Source organism: Euprymna scolopes, chromosome 6 (assembly GCF_053919585.1).
Source record: "Euprymna scolopes isolate OS-2025 chromosome 6, ASM5391958v1, whole genome shotgun sequence".
NCBI lineage: Eukaryota > Metazoa > Mollusca > Cephalopoda > Sepiida > Sepiolidae > Euprymna > Euprymna scolopes.
In genome coordinates this window covers 28,270,192-28,291,480 of record NC_136487.1, presented here as the reverse complement: position 1 = coordinate 28,291,480, position 21,289 = coordinate 28,270,192, and the positions used below count along the sequence as shown (strand labels likewise).

The window sequence follows — 21,289 nt, the reverse complement described above, 5'->3', positions numbered from 1 at the left end:
CATTCTCATTTAGACCAAATTGTAATTGTTAAGTAGATTCCTATTTGGACCAAATTGTTATTGTTAGTTGCATTCCCATTTGGACCAAGTTGTTATTGTTGTATTATCTGCAAAAGAAATTTTTTTCTCTGTACCATATGATATTCAACTTCATAGATTTGTCTGTTCTATATACCAGTTTTTAGTTAATTTTGTACTATAAGCAATTACACAAAAAAAACAAAACAGCTATCACCTTTGTTCTTCAGAAGTAATGCATCTTTTTTCCAAGTGTACCCCCCCCCCATCTTGAATTTATAGTAAAGCAAATATTCTGTATAAATATTCTATGTACACATCCCTTTATTATTCCCAGCATTACATCAGTCAAGTGACAGGGAAACATCCAAGATAACTGGAAGCAACATTGGATTTAACAGAATTCTCAAGATTTAAACACTAATCATTTTAGCAGAAAAAAAAATTGGATGATCTTGTAGATATGAGCGTTCCTATCTTAGCTCATATTTTATCACATTCTTTGCATTCATTGACTCTGACTTCAAATCTTTTTTATATCTCATTTTCAAATCAGCTAATCAATTATCAACCTTTCACATGGGTTCCAGTTGATCTCCATCCTCTATTTACCATTAGAAAAGATTCATTGGACCAATACTAAAACCCTGTTTTATAGAGTCAACCACAAAGGATGACCTGACCCACTCATATATCAGGACAAAAATTTGTCAACAGCAATAAAAATGAAAGTAAATGGATCAACCATAGTTAAGAGTGACCTGAAGGTTCCCTTTTTATTGGTTATTACACTGAAATGTAAGGGTGTCATTTCTTTCCTTGAATTTTTCCACTTACCCTTCATGCTCTTTTTATAATGCTGGGTATTTAACAAGGAGGCATTAAGTATCAGTTTTAGAGTCTTCAGTATGAGTTTACCAAGGATTAAACCCTAGTTTTTTGTCTTTAACTGGCATGCAGAATCTAAATATGAGAAAGAAATGCATAAAAGAACGAAAAATATTTATGCATATTGAGCATGTGTTACTGACATGCTTTACCATCTATAAAAGATAAGCTTAATAAAAGATGTCACATGTGTTTTAGTACTCAAAGGGCTAAGATCATTAAGTGATAAAGATTGATACTGAAAACGGTGTTGAAGCAAAGTAATACTACATAAATAAGTTCCAATGATTAGCATATCGTTCCTAGCTTCAGTATTGAAAATAGTGCTGTTGGAAGAAAGTCTACTATATGATAAAGATCTAATGGTTGTTGCATTGAATTTGTTTTCATCTAAGAAAAACATACTATTAAACAAAGCTCCAGTAGGAAGCACATTATTTCCATCAAATCTTCTTTCTCTCCTTTTTTCCCTTTGTTTTTTTATATCTTCAGATTCCAGAGTTTTTTTTTTTTTAGCAAAGAGTTAGATCAAGACTTTTTTTATAGTGATATATGCTGTGTTGTTAAGGGGTTCACACATACACAAAAATATCCAATTGTAGACAGAAGCGAATTAAAAAAATTGCTACCAGCTTTTTATCATCAGTTGGTAATCTTACCTATTCTGCTCATGGCATAGTAATAGTAGACACAAGCTAAATTATTCAACACAATTGGCAGCCAAACAGTGCAACTAAACAAGGGTGAAGACAGCAAAATTTCATGGGCTTTTGCATTTGATGACATCATAAGTTGTCTCCCTTTACATTCAGGGCAAATTTTATGGCAACTGTGTCAGGAGCGTCATGTTACTGGCAGTGAATACTGGATTCTCACTAAGTCTTCTCTGACCTGACTGTGACACAATGACAGATCCATAATTAAATAAATCTAGAATGTGAAATTTGACCCAATCCAATATTTTTGCTTGTAGAATTTGCTGAAAATGCAGCATTTACTCAGTATCGAAGTAGTCTTGTTGGTACAGTCATGTAAAGTATTTGACCATTTGAATGAACCGTTGCAGAAGCATGGATGTCTTGAATTGCAGGAATTTTGACTGGCCAAAGAAAACTTGGAAGCAAATAATTAAACAAAAATGTACAGAGTGGAATTTGGAGACACTTGATTCTCCGAACCGCGAGGACTATAGAAATATAAAAATAACATTTGAATTCTGAAAATAGAGGACGAGAAAGAGAGAATGTGAAAACAAACAAAAATATACAAAATACAAAAAAAGCAACCTTTTTTTTTTTTTTTTTTTTTTTGTTTTTTAAAATTACATTTTCACCCCAAACAAGGCACAGTGCCACTTTGATTTAGGGGGCTACTATCAGGGACATGAGTTGCAGAGATACTATGCAGAGAGTTGAGGAGCAAGATGTTTGTTCACATTACACTTGAACTTCTGCATGTCAGTATAGTTGGGGAAGCAGGAAACCGGAAAGGAATTCCAAAATCTAGCAGTCCTGGAGAAGAAACTATTAGAGTAGAAGGCTTTCTTACATCTAGGGATCTCAACTGTGTAGGGGTGGGATTTTGCTGCTTGTCGGGGGTATTTAGATCGAGGAGGTACAAGGGCTAGTAGTTCCTTAGAACATCCACCATTAAAATATTTGTAGAATAGGCAGAGGGATGCAACATTTTGTCGATGGAACAGAGGCTGAAGCTTAGATGACGGTTCAGAACCTATCAGGTTGACGACTCCTTTTGAACCCTGTCCAGGAGTGAGTGACTAGTAGCAAATGCACCAACCTAAATATGACAACAATACTCCATACATGGGCGAATGGTGGCCTTGTAGACGTACAGTTTCAGGCATAAGTAACTTTCTAGCATGGTAGAGAGAGCCCATCTTCTTCGCAGCAGCCTTAGCAATGCTCTCAATGTATCTGTTCCAACTCATGTTCCCTGTGAATGTTAAGCCGAAGAGTTTGAAAGAAGTAGTTTCAGGTAATGTGTCTTTAGCCATAGCTATTGGTGGTTGAGAAGGCTTCTTGTAATTATTGATGGAAACAAGAATGAGATGTTTTGCATGGAGAGAGAGATGGCATGAGAATGATATGATGGATATATAATGTGAGTCTTTAGGATAGGCTTAGATCTGATCACCACAGAGGACAATCAGATGTAGACAGTACAGTGAAAGGTGTGCAGCACAGGAGACTTTGATGGTATGGCTACATTGAAAGAGTAGATGAGAGTTCTTTGATTAGAAGATGTAGAACAGTTGAGGTAGCAGGATCAGTTGGAAGAGCAAGGTCAAGGAAAATGCGTGATGAAGGATGGTCTTCAGAGAAAGAGGGATGAATAAACAGATTAATTTGGAAGTCAATTTCTAAAAGCTGTCCAACACATGCCAACACGTAAAACGGTCATTAACCACCAAATATGATGTTGAGGAGAATAGAAAGTGTACCTTTGGTTTACTTTTGTCTAGTTTCTCTTACTTTATCCGTTAGTCTTCACATTCCATGAGCAATGTTTTTGACACAGGGATGATAATTGCTGTTATCTGGGTCATTTTGATATTAAAGAGATATTTTTTTTTTTAGTTTCTTACTGGCTTTATGCCTTGTCTGGAGCCATTTCCATAATTTTTTTTTTAATCTCAGGACTTAAATATTAAAGACATGAACGTAAAAGATATGAAAAACGTGGTTCTGAAGGACGGCACGAATCAGACGATCACTTTTACAACTGAGCAACAAGTGCAGCAGTTTTTACAGCAACAGATACTGCAGCAGCAGCAGCAGAAGCAGCAGCAGCAGCAGCTCCAACAGCAACAACTCCAGCAACAACAACAACAACAACAACAACAACGTATTGCTGGCATTCAAGCTTTAGCTGAGTCTTTACAGAAAGCTGTCGACCAATCTGGACAAGCAACAGAGCCGACTTCTGTCACTGCGCAGCCAATTGTTTTCCAAACGCACATCCCATCACAAATGTGTCAGGTGAGAAAGAAAAAAGTGAGAATCACTTTTTCCATTTTATTTAATCTGTATCTAATAATATCACTGACATGTTATAGAATAATTATATATATATATATATATATATATATATATATATATATATATATATATATATATATATATATATATATATTAATAATTATTCTACAATTTTTACAATATTTGTGTAGGAAGTGATAATTACTGCTGGCTGGGAGATTCAAACCCAGTCCTAAAGTCAACCTTTGATCCATCGGCTAGGACATGACATCTAGGCCATCAGCAGTTTTCACAAAAATTAAAAGAAATGAAACATCTATAAATGCCAAATGTAGTAAGCAGTCAGGGGTCATTCTAATGACAGAAACTTGGAATGTTGCATATCTCTAGTTGATCACCTTTTCTTAATTCCACAGACAGGGCTCAACTTTAATTATTTAAAGGCACTTATAATTATAAATGTTATTAATTATTTTTCACATCTATAGATACTAGTGTTTCATTCTTTCACAATCATCAGTGTAGGAAGTGATTATTACTGCTGGTCAGGAGATTCAAACCGAGTTACAAAGTGAACAGGACACATTTCTGAAAAAAACAAAACTTTGTTATTTTTTCTGGCTTAGATACACATGTTACTGGGGACCACTTGTGATGAATGTAAATCCCTAGAAACTTTCTCTTTTAGAGGAAGCTGACTCAGCTCACCGAGGGTGATTACTGCATCAGGTACAATGGTAAAGCATTACATCGTAATTTTTATTTTCATTTTATATGGCAAGCATTTAACTCCAAATTACCATTTAAAATTGAACAAAGAAAAATATCACCTTCTTAAAATTTGTCTATAATCTCAGATTTGTAATTAACCCTGAAGAAATAAAGGTTGGTTGGTTGTTTTATGGTATATCAATCCTTTTCAGGTTATTTAATGCTGAATCCAGTGATTTTGAAGAAAATTTTTTTAATAGAATATATTTGTTTTTTTTCAAGTTGGTTTCTATTTTATCCATAGTTGGGACTCTAACAGTTACTACCACTCCGGGTCAGAGTGGACCTGGGAGCAATGGCAATTAAGTGGTGGCTCCACACTCCCCAAAGCCAGCAAGCTGGGGCCTCACCATCGGATATATCCAGGACCCAAGAAATAAAGAAATGCATATGTGATACTATTGATGCTTACCCTCCCCCTCCCCCTGAGTGTTGGGGGTGATTTAAAAAAAAAAAAGTTATTAAAAAAAAAAGAGGAAATAGTTGATTAGCAGAGCGAAAGTATAGGACGTTTACTTAGTAGAAAGACAATGGGGGAGGGGGTTTGGCCTATTCCTTTTTTTTTTTAATTTATTATTAATTAATGTTATTATTGTGGGGAAAAGAAGTAAAGAGAGCGAGACAGAGAGTCGAATTTACGAGGTTCTTTCGTAGAAAATATATCAACATAACAAACAAGGTTAACTCTCAATTTATAAAAAGAAAAAGATTTATTACATTTTAGGAAATATTTTCATTGAAAATAATAGTTCATTTATGAGTGAACAAAAGGGGGAAATTAGTTTGAGATTTTGAGGAAGTTTGAGTTGATAATTCAAGAGCTGTGATTAGTTCACGGGTCTGTAAATCGTAAAACAAACTTCCTCACTCAACTATATAAAATAATTTTCACTGAAAGTTTTTGAGTAGAGTTAATTAATCACTTTGGAAGGTTCATTGAAAAATGTGAGAAGTTTTAAAATAATTATTTTCATAAACTTAATTTCAAGTGAGCATACGATAATAAAAGGGGAAATGCAAAAGTTAGTTACTTTTTCTGTGTCTGTGTGTTCGCCTACATTGTCTGATTAGCTGACTGTTATGTTCAAAGTGTTGTCGTGTTAAAGTTGAGCTGCAGACAGTAGTGATATATGCCTTCCAACACTATCTCTGAATTTTTGTTAACAGTTTTTTTTTTTGAAAATACAGAGCTCTTTTAAAGATTCTCATCGGCTCCCACAGACACCGAATTTTCGACAGCTTGAAAAATTCTCTGATTGGTCAGAAAATCAAAACATTGAATTTTTTAAAGTAATTTAGTAAAAAAGGCGCCTCTAGCCGCATGCGCAGAAAACGTTTCGGGGCACTTGAACTTCCAGCAGCGAAAGAGTGAACATCGTAGCTCACCATAGGGGTTTGACCAAAACACACACAAGGCATTTGAAAATAGGATGGCTAATCAAGGATCGGACATAAAGGATTGGACATAAAGGTCAATATATTTAGAGTTAATTTACAGAGTTTGAGTAGGGAAAGTGAGTTTTGCGAAAGTTAACAATAGTTTTCAGTTTGTGATGTTTAAAAAGGATTTGTCCTCTATAGTATCAGACCTAGTGAAATGGTTAATTGTAGGTATAGATCATTACATCCTCTGAAAAATTCCAGCAAAAACCTAACAGCCAGCCATGGTTCTCTCCAAAATTTGCTGCTGCCATTGCGCACAGAAATCACTTTTCCATTGCTTCCAATGTAATAGATATACTGAGACTAAAGCTGCTTTCAGGACTGGCAACAACAACTGTAAAAGAGTAATAAAGAACACAAGAGAGTTGTATGCTCAGTCCGTCAAGTCCAAAGTAGCTGAGCAGTGGCTTGGTTCCCACCAGTTTTGGCAAATAGCAAACAGGATCCTGAACAGAAGCGTGTGCTCTATCCCAACTATCATCAATGAACCTGAGGTAATATCGTCAGCATCAGACAAAGCTAAACTCTTTGCCAAGAACTTTGCTGCTAATTCTACCCTATGCAACCAAGGCCGTCAACCCTCAGTATTTCCTCCTGTATCAGAAAACATGCTATGAAACATACAAATATCTGTGTGTGATGTTGCCAAGCTAATCAAAAACCTTGATTCCAGTAAAGTAACTGGCCCTAACCGGCATTCCAATTAAAGTGCTCAAAAAGCTTCAATCAGAACTAGATCCCATACTTACAAAACTGTTTAAGCATTGTTTTAAGTAGAATTGCTTCCTAACACACTGGAAAATCTCATCAGTACATCCTGTATTTAAGAATTCAGGTGATCTCCCTCTCAGTTCAGACCAATAAGTCTTCTGTGCATCATGAGTAAGTAGATGGAATCTATGTTAAATAGAGAAGTAGTTAAAACCAACTAACTTTGGAAGAACCCCCCCCCCCCATCCGATTTTGTTTTATATCATAAGTTGCTTAAAACGTGATTAGTTAAAGTTCAGAATAAAATCACGCTTTCTCTTAACGGTTAATTTAAAAAAAAAATCTTCTGAACGCTATTAAAAGTTAAATTCTTCACTAGTTTGGAGACGGAATGCGTTGTTGTGATAAGTGATTTTCTCTATTAATTCGCACTTTTTATTTTAAGATTCAAATATTAATAACTACATTTTATTTCAGTATTTAATTTATGTATTTCTGTTGTATTAAATGCTAGCTTTAATTTTTTTTTTTTTTTTTTTTTTTTTTTTTTTTTTCTCGTCCATAAATGTTTATCTACCAAGTTGATCTTAAATATTGTATAATCAATCCATTATATTATCATTTTCAGTCCCCCACCCCTAATTTCTGGCTCCCATCTTATCTCGCAATTACTTATAACGTCACCAACTAACTTTGGAAGAACCCCCCCCCCCCCCCATCCGATTTTGTTTTATATCATAAGTTGCTTAAAACGTGATTAGTTAAAGTTCAGAATAAAATCACGCTTTCTCTTAACAGTTAATTTAAAAAAAAAATCTTCTGAACGCTATTAAAAGTTAAATTCTTCACTAGTTTGGAGACGGAATGCGTTGTTGTGATAAGTGATTTTCTCTATTAATTCGCACTTTTTATTTTAAGATTCAAATATTAATAACTACATTTTATTTCAGTATTTAATTTATGTATTTCTGTTGTATTAAATGCTAGCTTTAATTTTTTTTTTTTTTTTTTTTTTTTTTTTTTCTCGTCCATAAATGTTTATCTACCAAGTTGATCTTAAATATTGTATAATCAATCCATTATATTATCATTTTCAGTCCCCCACCCCTAATTTCTGGCTCCCTATCTTATCTCGCAATTACTTATAACGTCACCAACTAACTTTGGAAGAACCCCCCCCCATCCGATTTTGTTTTATATCATAAGTTGCTTAAAACGTGATTAGTTAAAGTTCAGAATAAAATCACGCTTTCTCTTAACGGTTAATTTAAAAAAAAAATCTTCTGAACGCTATTAAAAGTTAAATTCTTCACTAGTTTGGAGACGGAATGCGTTGTTGTGATAAGTGATTTTCTCTATTAATTCGCACTTTTTATTTTAAGATTCAAATATTAATAACTACATTTTATTTCAGTATTTAATTTATGTATTTCTGTTGTATTAAATGCTAGCTTTAATTTTTTTTTTTTTTTTTTTTTTTCTCGTCCATAAATGTTTATCTACCAAGTTGATCTTAAATATTGTATAATCAATCCATTATATTATCATTTTCAGTCCCCCACCCCTAATTTCTGGCTCCCATCTTATCTCGCAATTACTTATAACGTCACCAACTAACTTTGGAAGAACCCCCCCCCCCCATCCGATTTTGTTTTATATCATAAGTTGCTTAAAACGTGATTAGTTAAAGTTCAGAATAAAATCACGCTTTCTCTTAACGGTTAATTTAAAAAAAAAATCTTCTGAACGCTATTAAAAGTTAAATTCTTCACTAGTTTGGAGACGGAATGCGTTGTTGTGATAAGTGATTTTCTCTATTAATTCGCACTTTTTATTTTAAGATTCAAATATTAATAACTACATTTTATTTCAGTATTTAATTTATGTATTTCTGTTGTATTAAATGCTAGCTTTAATTTTTTTTTTTTTTTTTTTTTTTTTTTTTTTTTTTCTCGTCCATAAATGTTTATTTATCTACTGAGTTGATTGCAAAAATAGATTACCTAATTGTACTCATTTTTAGTTCGTGGGAGGGGAATCTATCACCATACTTTCCCTTAAACAGGTCCGTTGGACTTTTATTAAGTACAATACTTAATAGTTATTTTTTATTTATTTATTTATTTATTTATTTATTTTATTTATTTATTTTTTTATTTTTTTTTTTTTAATGGAGAGTAGAAAACGCATTGTGGATGCGTTATCGGCAGCTCCTGTTACTCTCGCTTCTTCTTATTTGTCCCTCAGTCCTCATTTTTAAATGAGTGATTTTTCTGACATAGGGAGAAGAAAAAGCTGTTTTCTAGGTTGGCAGTATTTTTGCGCGAACAGTTGGCAGAGTTGGTGGAAATTTTCTGTTTCTATGTCTATCCTTGTAGCCATGTCACTAGTAAGGGTGCTGGAGGTAAACGTTTTGTCTGGGCTGACGTTATCCGCCTGATAGTCAGGGACCCGAACCTTGGATTAACCACTAAGGAGGCTGTCCTATCAGCAGGTGCAAAGTACTGGGGCTGCTGTATTGCCATTTGGTGAATGGAATCTGGACCATGCAGTAGCTTCTGGTGGGGCCTCTCGATGCCATACTAGTGGGTAATTGTTACGGCTTTACCTTATCATGTGGTACAAAAAAAAAAAAAAAAAAAAAATTCTTCTTTTCTTTTTCTCTCTTAGTTTCCCCTCTCTGTCCTGCTCTAAGTAAATCTGTCGACCTAGTCCACAAATTCCAAAATTTCATCATGACAAGTTTCAAGAAAAAATACACGATTAAACCCGGTTCTCCAACTTCCAACGTAGACCCCTACTACCATGTCTCCTTCTCCAACATCAGGGGTCTACGTTCTAACCTTCCAGAGGTTGAAACCCAATTACAGGAGACTAAACCAGACCTTTTATTTTTAAGTGAAACTGGCATTGGACAGGCTATTTCCCTTGATGAGTTTGCAATTACAGGATACTCTAACTTAACTTCTAAATCTGACCCCCAAGATCGCCATGGGCATGGAATATGTGCCTATATTAAAGATAGCTTTCCATGTGGGAGGGACATCTCCAGGGAAGATCCTAACTTACCTTATATGTGCTTCCGGGTTGCTTTAGCTCACACTACTGCATTTATATTTACTCTCTATCGCCCCCACAACAGCGGAGTTACTATCTTTCAAAGCATATCTGAGAAAATTGACCAAGTCCTTTCTACTTATCCTTCAGCTAACATTCACGTATGTGGAGACTTCAATGTTCACAACGTCGAATGGTTGACCCACTCAAACAAGACCGATGATGAGGGGAGGTTCTGTCAGGATTTCTCCATTGCCTATGACCTCACTCAGATTGTTCAGGAACCTACCCGTGTGCCCGATAATGACGGCCAGTATGCGAGCCTACTAGACCTTTTTCTCACAACTTGCCCTGAACTATGTTCAGTTTCTGTTCTGTCGCCTCTTGGATCTTCCGACCACTCTGTTGTATCAATTAAGATAAAAATGAAATGTAATAAGTCCCCAGACGTACCTCTTCATCGTACAGTATATCGATACACTAAGGCTGACTGGGATAGCTTCCGTAGATTTATATCTGATCTACCTCTGCATTCCATGTTTAAAAAGGATGTGTCCTCTATAGTATTAGACCTAACTGAATGGTTGATTGTAGGTATTGACCATTTCATACCCTCTAAAAAGTTTCAGCAAAAACCTAACAGCCAGCCATGGTTCTCTCCAGAATGTGCTGCTGCCATTGCGCACAGAAATCACTTTTTCCACTGCTTCAAACGTAATAGATGTATGGAAACTAAAGCCGTTTTCAGGACTGCCAGCAACCATTGTAAGAAAGTAATAAGGAACGCAAGAGAGTTGTATGCTCAATCTGTTAAGTCCAAAGTAGCTGAGCAGCGGCTTGGTTCCCACCAGTTTTGGCAAATAGCAAACAGAATCCTGAACAGAAGCGTGTGCTCCATCCCAACTATTATCAATGGATCTGAGGTAATCTCGTCAGCATCAGACAAAGCCAAACTCTTTGTCAAGAACTTTGCAGCTAATTCTACCCTTTGCGACCAAGACCGCCAACCCCCAATATTTCCTCTTGTATCAGAAAACACGCTATGTGATATACGTATATCTGTACGTGATGTTGCCAAACTAATCAAAAACCTTGATTCCAGTAAAGCAACTGGCCCTGATGGTATTCCAATTATAGTACTCAAAAAACTTCAACCTGAACTAGCGCCCATACTTACAAAACTGTTTAAACGTTGTCTTAAGGAGAATAGTTTCCCATCTCCCTGGAAAATCTCATCAGTATGCCCTGTATTTAAGAATTCAGGTGATCGCTCATCCCCCTCTCAGTACAGGCCAATAAGTCTCCTGTGCGTCATGAGTAAGTTGCTAGAATCTGTATTAAATACAGAAGTAATCAAACATCTCAACAAAAATAACCTTCTTAGTGACACTCAATATGGTTTCCGTTCTGCTAGATCTACAGCAGATGTCCTTACAGTTATATCGCATAGGATTAGCAAATCTCTCGACGGTGGCAATCTTTCTAGGGCAATTGCTCTTGACATATCTAAAGCCTTTGATAGGGTATGGCATAAAGGTTTACTTCATAAGATCGCTAGCTATGGTATAGCTGGAAAAGTCTTCTCAATTATTAAATCATTTCTTTCTGATAGATTCATAAGAGTAGTAGTTGAGGGGCAAAAATCAGAAGCTCACAATATTAATGCCGGTGTCCCTCAGGGATCCATCCTGGGCCCAACTCTTTTCCTGATCTACATTAATGATCTTCCAAATCATATCCTTACATCATTTGTAGACATTTATGCTGACGACACTACCATTTATGGTACCACATCTAAGACAGTAAACGAGCAAGTTCTCTCCAATTCTCTCTCCTCTGATCTTGAGCACGTAGTACAATGGGGAAAGGAGTGGCTGGTTACTTTTAATGCATCTAAAACAAAGCTTCTCTCTTTACATCATCAACATTCTAATCCACATTTGTCATCAATTGAAATGAATGGCTCTCGTCTTCAGGAGGCCTCAAGTTTTGACAAGCTTCTGGGCTTGACCATTACTCCTGATCTTAAATGGAACACGTATATCAAATCTGTTGCCAAGGCCGCTGGAAAAATGGTGGGATCTTTCTATCGATCCAGTAGATATCTCACTGCTGATGCTATTCTCTATCTATATAAGAGCCAGGTACGTCCAAGGATGGAATACTGTTGCCACATCTGGGCAGGAGCTGCTAGAAAGAACTTGTCCTGCCTTGATAGAGTTCAAAATAGACTTCGTAGCCTCGTAGGAGATGTCCTTTTCTCCTCCTTGCAACCTCTATCTCACAGAAGAGATGTTGCGAGTTTGTCTCTGATGTATCGTTATTTTCATGGAAAGTGTTCAACTGAGCTTCAATCTATGGTCCCCCCTCGCCAAACTTTCACAAGAAACACTCGTCTAGCTGTAAACACTATCAATAATTTCCCCCACTCTTTATCTGTGCCTAAACCTAAACGTAGATTCCATGAACAAAGCTTCTTTCTTAGAACTGCACGCCTGTGGAATTGTCTTCCGTTTTCCTGCTTTCCGGCTGACTACAATATGGTTTTGTTCAAGTCTAAAGTAAATAAGTTCTTGATGAGCCGTTCCATATAAGTTATTAAATTTACCAAATTTTCATTACTAATGATTACTATATTGACCAACTTCTACTGTACACTCTTTAACCCTTATCCTTGAGTGGCCTCTGGGCCTTGATAATGTGGTGATGCCTTTGTAAAAAATAGTGACATGCTTCTGCTAGATCTACAGCAGATGTGCTTAAGGTTATATCTCATAGGATTAGTGAATCTTGACAGAGGCTTCCTTTCTAGGGTAATTGCTCTTGACAAATCAAAGACCTTTGATAGAGTATGGCATAAAAGTCTACTTCAAAAAATCTCCAGCTAAGGTATAGCTGGAAATGTTTTCTCAATTATTAAATCATTTCTCTCTGATAGGCTCATAGTGGTTGATGGGCAGAAATTAGAAGCTCTCAGTATTAATGCTGGAGTTTCTTAGGGGTCCATCCTGGGGTCAACTCTTTTCTTGATCTACATCAATGATCTTCCAAATCACATCCTTAGATCATTCATAGGCATTTATGCTGACGACACTACCATCTATGGCAGCACATCAAAGGCTGTAAACAACCAAGTTCTCTCTAATTCTCTCTCCTCTAATCTTGAGCACGTGATACAATGGGGAAAGGTGGCTGGTTACTTTTAATGCATCTAAAACCAAGCTTTTATCTTTAAATCATCAACGCTCGGATCCCCATTTGGCATCAATTAAAATGAATGGCTCTCATCTTGGGGAGGCTCCATGTTTTGACAAGCTTCTGGGTCTGACCTTTACTCCTGATCTGAAATGGAACACATACGTCAAATCTGTTGCCAGGGTCACTGGAAAAATGGTGGGATCCTTCTATTGATCCAGTAGATATCTCATTGTTGATGCAATTCTCTATCTATATAAGAGCCAGGTACGTTCAAGGATGGAGTACTGTTATCACCTCTGGGCAGGAGCTGCTAGAAAGACCTTTTTGCCTTGACAAAATAGACTTTGTAGCCTAGTAGGGGGATGCCTTTTTCTCTTCCCTGCAACCTGTTTCTCACAGAAGAGATGTTGCAAGCCTGTGTCTGTTTTATGGTTATTTTCATGGCAAATGCTCGTCTGAGCTCCAATCTATGCCCCCCCCTCCACTAAAATTTCACGAAAAACACTTGTCTAGCTGAAAACACTATCAAAAATTTCCCCCACTCTTTATCTGTGCCTAAACCTAAACGTAGATTCCATGAACAAAGCTTCTTTCTTAGAACTGCACACCTGTGGAACTCTCTTCCATTTGCCTGCTTTCCAGCTGACTACAATATGGTTGTCTTAAAGTCCAATGTAAACAAATTCTTGATGAGCCGTTCCCCTTACGTAATCCAATTTACCAAATTTCCATTACTAAAGGACATTACTTATCTAGGACGCTGGATAGCTATTTGTATAAATTAGATATATGTATTTTTTTTTTTTTTTTTTTTTTTTTTTTTACACAGTGATCACCACTTATCAAGGCCCGGAAGCCACTCAGGGATAAGGGTTATTGCAAGTACATTACGTTAGTGAGGAGATTTGCTGAAATGTTTACTTAAGGAGGCGGTTCATTAGGAATTTGTTAACATTGGACTTGAAGACATCCAAGTTGTAGTCCGGAGGGAAGCAGGCAGACGGAACAGAGTTCCACAGGCGTGCAGTTCTAAGAAAGAAGCTTTGTTCATGGAATCTGCGTTTTGATTTAGGCACAGATATAGAGTGGGGGAAATTTTTCACAGTGGATTCAGCTAGACGGGTGTTTTTCGTGAAAGATTGGCGAGGGGGGACCAGAGATTGGAGTTCAGACGAGCATCTGCCATGGAAATAACGATAAAACAAGGACAGGCTCGCAACTTCTCTTCTGTGGGAGAGAGGTTGCAGGGTAGAGAAAAGGGCATCCCCCAATAAGCCACGAAGTCTATTTTGTACTCTGTCAAGGCAGGATAGGCTGTTTTTAGCAGCTCCTGCCCAGATATGGCAACAGTATTCCATCCTTGGACGTACTTGGCTTTTATATAGTAGAGAATTGCATCCGTAGTGAGATATCTTCTGGAGCGGTAGAAGGATCCCACCATCTTTCCAGCGACCTTGGCAACAGACTTGATGTACGTGTTCCATTTCAGATCAGGAGTAAAGGTCAAACCCAGAAGCTTGTCAAAACACGGGGCCTCACCCAGACGAGAGCCATCCATCACAATTGATGCCAGATGGGGATCAGAGCGTTGATGATGTAAGGATAGCAGTTTGGTTTTGGATGCATTAAAGGTAACCAGCCACATCTTCCCCCACTGAACCACGCGCTCGAGATCAGAGGAGAGAGAATCAGAGAGAACTTTGTCATTTACAGCCTTTGATGTGTTGCCGTAGATGGTCGTGTCATCAGCATAGATGTCAACGAATGATTTAAGTATGTGTTTAGGGAGGTCATTGATGTAGATCAGGAAGAGAGTTGGGCCCAGGATTGACCCCTGAGGGACTCCAGCATTTATATTGCAGGCCTCCGATTTTTGTCCATCTACCACTACTCTTATGAGCCTATCAGAGAGAAATGATTTAATGATTGAGAAAACATTTCCAGTTATACCGTAGGTGGAAATCTTGTGAAGTAGACCCTTATGCCATACCTTGTCGAAGGCCTTTGATATGTCGAGAGCAATTGCCCTAGAAAGGAAGCCTTTGTCAAGAGATTCACTAATCCTGTGGGATATAACCGTCAGCACATCTGCGGTAGATCTTGCAGAGCGGAAACCATATTGTGTGTCACTAAGAAGGTTATTCCTGCTGAGGTGGTTGACTATTTCTCTATTTAATATGGATTCCAGCAACTTACTCATAACACACAGGAGACTTATAGGTCTGTATTGAGAGGGAGATGACTTATCACCTGAATTCTTAAATACAGGGCAAACTGATGAGGTCTTCCAGGGAGTCGGAAAGCACTTCTCCTTAAGGCAGCGCTTAAATAGTTTCGTAAGTATGGGAGCAAGTTCTGGTTGAAGCTTTTTTAACACTATAATTGGGATGCCATCAGGGCCAGTTGCTTTACTGGAATCTAGGTTCTTTATTAGCTTGGCGACCTCATGTACGGATATTTGTATGTTACCTAGCTTGTTCTGTGTTATAGGAGGAAATATGGGGAGTTGATGGCCTTCGTCGCATAGGATAGAATTAGCTGCAAAGTTCTTTGCAAATAGTTTGGCCTTGTCTGACGCTGACGAGATGACCTCTGGTCCATTGATAATGGTTGGGATAGAATGCACACTTCTGTTCAGGATCCTATTTGTTATTTGCCAAAACTGGTGGGATCCAAGCCGCTGATCAGCTACCTTGGATTTAACAGACTGGGCATATAGCTCTCTTGCATTTTTTATTACTCTTTTACAGTGGTTGCTGGCAGACCTAAAAGCAGCTTTAGTCTCAGTGCATCTATTACGTTGGTAGCTATGGAAAAAATGATTTCTGTGCGCGATGGCAGCAGCACATCCTGGGGAGAACCATGGCTGACTGTTAGGTTTTTGTTGGAATTTTTTAGATGGTATGAATTGGTCTATGCCTACAATTAACCATTCGGTCAGATCTGATACTATAGAGGACACATCCTTTTTAAACATGGAGTGCAGAGGTAAATCAGATATGAATGTACGGAAGCTATCCCAGTCGGCCATAGCGTATCGGTATACAGTACGGTGGAGGGGTACGTCTGGGGGCTTCTTACATTTTGTTTTTATCTTAACTGATACGACAGAGTGGTCGGAGGATCCTAGAGGAGAATGAATGGAATATGAACATAGCTCAGGGGAAGTTGAGAGAAAAAGGTCTAAGAGGCTTGCATATTGACCGGGTGTATCGGGCACACGGGTGAGTTCGCGAACAATCTGAGTGAGATCATAAGCAATGGCAAAATCATGACAAAACCTCCCCTCATCGTCTGTCTTATTTGAATGGGTCAGCCATTCCACGTTATGGACGTTGAAGTCACCACATATGTGGATGTTAGCCGAGGGATGTGAAGACAGTATGTGGTCTATTTTCTCAGATATGCTCTTAAAGATAGTAACTCCGCTGTTGTGGGGCCTATAGAGGGCAAATATAAATGCAGTGGTGTTAGCAAGTGCAACCCTGAAGCACATAAATGGTAAATTAGGATCTTCTCTAGAGATATCCCTGCCACACGGGAAGCCATCCTTAATGTAGGCACATATTCCATGCCCATGGCGATCTTGGGGGTCAGATTTAGCTGTTAAATTTGAGTATCCGTTAATTATGAACTCATCTAGGGAAGTGGTCGGCCCTATTCCAGTTTCACTTAGAAAGAATATGTCCGGTTTCGTCTCCTGTAATTGGGTTTCAACCTCTGGAAGGTTGGAACGTAGACCCCTGATGTTGGAGAAGGAAACCTGGTAGTAGGGGTCTACGTTGGAAGATGGGGTTCTAGGTTTAATCGATTTTTTATTCTGGAGATATTTCATGTTGAGGTTTAAGGATTTGTGGAATAGGTCGGCATACTTGGTTAGAGCAGTACAGAGAGGGAAAGTAAGAGAGAAAAAGACAGGAAATTTATTTTTTGTAGCACACGAAAAGGTAAAGCCGTAACAATTACCCACTAGTATGGCATCGAGAGGCCCCACCAGAGACTACTGCATGGTCCAGATCCACTCACCAAATGGCAATACAGCAGTCCCAGTACTTTGCGCCTGCTGATAGGACAGCCTCCTTAGTGGTTAATCCAAGGTTCGGGTCCCTGACTATCAGGCGGATAACGTCAGCCCAGACAAACGTTTACCTCCAGCACCCTTACTAGTGACATGGCCACAAGGACAGATAGAGACAGACAAATTTCCGACATCTCAGACTACTGGTCACCAAGTACTACCGACCTTTAAGCAGCTTTTTCTTCACCCTTTGTCAGAAAAATCACTCATTGAATGAGGACTGGATGACAAAATAGGAGAAGCGAGAGTTACTGGAGCTGCCGATAACACATCCACTGTATTATCTACTCTCCATAAATTTATGTATATGTTTATTTATATCCTTATATAAGATTCACTACTATACAAATTAAACACTGAATTTGAACTTTATAACACAGCTGTGTAAGGGTGGTAATGTGGGCTATATTTAGTTTTATTTAGTTTTATGCAAAAGGGTAAAAGAAATAGAAAGGTAAAAAAGAGAAATCAGTCAGATAAATAAAATCATGGGAGACTGAAGATTATCGAGATGCTTAAGATATGATAGATTCTATTCTTCAGAGAAATGTTCAGAAAACGTTTGATGATGATGATATGCATTTTTGAAGAGAATTTCCAAAGCATTGTTGTTCTTAAGATTGGTAACGGACATTTTATGCAAATTTGATCATTCGGTTCTTGTTGAAAATTCACTCATATTAAAAAACAAAAATAAAGAAAAATCTGTATGATGTATGTATCCATACACAAAATGCAATGATCATATTCCAAAAGTCACATAAATTGATCAAGTAGTTTTATTTTTATAATGAAAATCATTTTTAACCATTTAATGGGAATTCATAGACATCTATAATATAAATCTCACCTGTCTGTTTAAATATATGTATGTATGTATATATGTATGTATGTCTGCCTAAAACTTTCAACAGAGGCGACGGATTTTCATGAGATCAGTATCGTTTTGAAGCTTGACCGTTCGGACGACAAATATCGAAAAATTGGCTAAAAACATTAATTCCTTCATTCTCATCTGGGCACTTTTCTACAGGGACGCATCACTTTTTTTGCCAATATTTTCAAAAGTGATCCCCTCTTTTTGATTGATTAGCCTTAATTTAAACCTACGTCACTTCCAGTTTGGCGATGGACGCAACAGCAAAGCTGTCACATTTTTTTTTTCATGCGATTTTCCTACTTTGCGATTGAGGTTCGAGCCTGCCTGCCTACTTCCACTTTTTCTTTTGCTCAACACACACCGCCGGGCACCCAGGCTATAACATAAATCTTGCAAGTTCGAAGTTATTGTGGAGTTATTGCCCTTATTTTTTTTTTTTTAGATTGTTTTCAAAATAGCAGACAAGACAGTTGCTATTCTGTTACTCATAAAATTTGATTTTCTTATTTAAAAATAAAACTACTTTGTCAATTTACATGATTTTTGGAATATGGTATTTTTGTTTCTTTATGGGTACATACATCATACAGATTTTTCTTTATCTTTATTTTATAAAATTGAAGAACCGATCATTCTTATTTGTGAGCTTTTATCTTTTATACAGTTTCTATCACTAGCTGTATGTCTGCTCTGATCATTTCTTTTTTTTAGACTGACGGAATTAGCCAACACCAGCTTCTGCAAACGCAGCAACTTTTTCAACAACAATCACAACAACAGCAGTCTGATCAACCACAACAAAAGCAACAGTTACAACAGCAGCAGCTAATACAACAACAAAAGCAGCAGTTACAGCAACAACAACAACCTGATCAACAACAGTTACAACAGCAGCAGCTGGTACAACAACAAAAACAACAGTTACAACAGCAACAATTAACACAACAACAGCAACAACAGTTAGCTCAACAAATTCAACATCTAACTCAGTTTAGTCAACAAAAACAATTACAACTAGCACAACAACAACAAAAGCAGCAACAACAGCAGCAGCAGCAGCAGCAACAACAACAACAACAACAAAAGCAACAACAACAAGTTCAAATTCAGGTAAAGAATTTTTAGAAATTTTTCTCATAAACATTAAAAATTTAATAAATTCTACTCTGATAGCATTTTTACTCAGATTGAATGCTTTTAAAATTCACTTCCTGCTCCTTGTTTCCCAAACATGCAAACATTTAAATGTAATGTGAACAAATGTTTCATTGTCCAACTACTCAACCAGGTTATCTCCTATAAATTTGGTTCCTGCCTCTACTATAGATAGCTTCTTACACTTCAGTGACAATATACCTTGTTTAAAGTGGGGAAAAAACACAACCTAAGCTAAGTGGTAGACTATAGTCGATGGCGACCCGAATGCTCCCGTTTTCATTAGTTGCTACATGAAGATATAGAGGAGGGCAACATTCCATTCCTGGGATTATTCCACTTGCACTTGATGCTTCTCTCATGATGCTGTGTGTTTAGGAAGGGGGTATCATGTACAATTTTTTTAAGTCTTCAATATAACTTGTCCAAGGATTAAACCAACTATTACCATTGTGTCAAATTAACCTGTGAAAACACACCATGAATATGCTCAGAATGAGCCTGCTCAGTCTAGGCATTAATGAGGAAGATTTGCAAACATTTTCTACTTGTTTTTAAATAACATTGTGGTACTTATGCAGAATTCGAACCAGGCGTAACTGACCACTCAGTTTTACTCAGAATAAGATGTCAACTGCCGGCTTTTGCCGATCGTTGCCAGTTATCAAAGCGTAACAACGCTACTCAAGGTAAATACTGAAGAAAACATTTAAATATAATAAAATCACCAGAAAAAAATATAACGGCTAGTCCTGTTGATTTTTTTCCCTCCAATATTTTCCTCAAAGATCGTTTGCTCCTTTGTTATGTATTGATCAGTGTCTTATGTCAGATTACAGTTAAACCCGAGCGCATGACATCATATTTTGAGCAAAGCCGAGCAGACGGTTAGTTGCGTCTGGTTCAAATTCTGCACAACATTGTTTTTCTTTGCTATTTGACTGAAATCAGCTCTGCCAACCCTCTCTCATCCCTACCCTGACAATTTCCTCCCAAGTATATATTCTTATCAGTAAATAGCACTAAGGACGGTTGTCTTTAAACTTGAACATTTTAATTTGTGATATAGGTGAGTTATATGCTATCTGGACTTTAACTTCAAATGATTTCAATGCTTTTCTTAGAAACTGTTATATTCCTAAATACTTAGGAAATAAAGACAAACGTGAGTTACATCGAGTGGTATGTGTAATGGGGTTTATTTATAATACAGAAACGTAAGGCTGCTCGCCTAAGGTAAATAGAAGTACATAGTAACAAGTATGGGGAAGAAAGTCTGATAATCAACACGTAAGACTATCCGTCTTACTGCGACTGCTTGTCTGCCGCTGTCTGCCAAACAGTCCAATATATATATATACAGTTTGTAACCGGTGTATAGCCAGTTATGTTCCTTCACAACACCTCCCCCTGAAGCTGAAATCTTCCTGATTTTAGCTTAAATACCTCTTCCTTTTAGGGTCAGGGCTTAATCTCCTGGTAACTTTTCTCTTTCTTGCGCTTTTCCTTCTGGTCAGCGTTACCCGGGGTAAAGGTTTCTGTCCAGCCCGTATGGTCGGTTCAGGCGAAATATTCATTGTTTGCGGTACACACGCTGGTTTTGGTATATCAAAAATATCGCACAATGTTTCCATTGGTGTCTCTTCCACATTTGGAGACAGTCTGGGACGTATTTGATTTCTGTGTCTTTTGCAGACAAAACTTAATCCTTGGATGGTATAGACCATGCTCCCAATCCTTTTTTTGATAATACCTTCAACCCACTGATTTCGTCCATTTTGAAAATTTTTGAAATATACATTTTCACCTGGGGAGAAGCACTTGGTATTAAGGTTTTCTTTTTTGAAAACTTTCTTTTTCTCTGGTAGCAGCCTATCGAAGACAGATCTTATCTTTCTTGCAAACATTAGCTCAGCCGGGGAAGAATTGACATTATTATTAGGATTTGGTGTCACCCTGTAAATTGCTAAAAATGTTTGAATACATTGTTCGTCTGTGTCCGTAGTAAGATTTTTCTTAAGTGCCCTTTTAAACGTATCTACAAATTTTTCGGCCAACCCATTCGATCGTGGATGGTACACAGGTGTTGTC

The 21,289-nt window shown here is 37.4% G+C and overlaps 1 protein-coding gene across 3 annotated transcripts in view; it reads left to right on the top strand.

Annotated features, from left to right (window-relative positions):
• LOC145277588 (uncharacterized) overlaps window positions 1-21,289 on the top strand; it is a 176,595-nt gene that overhangs the window by 112,168 nt on the left and 43,138 nt on the right. For all 3 annotated transcript variants that reach the window (XM_080129102.1, XM_080129101.1, XM_080129099.1), the window contains 2 exons: window positions 3,564-3,905; window positions 18,755-19,153. In XM_080129102.1, the coding sequence (XP_079985228.1) occupies window positions 3,564-3,905; window positions 18,755-19,153 (741 nt within the window). The remainder of the gene's footprint in view (window positions 1-3,563; window positions 3,906-18,754; window positions 19,154-21,289) is intronic.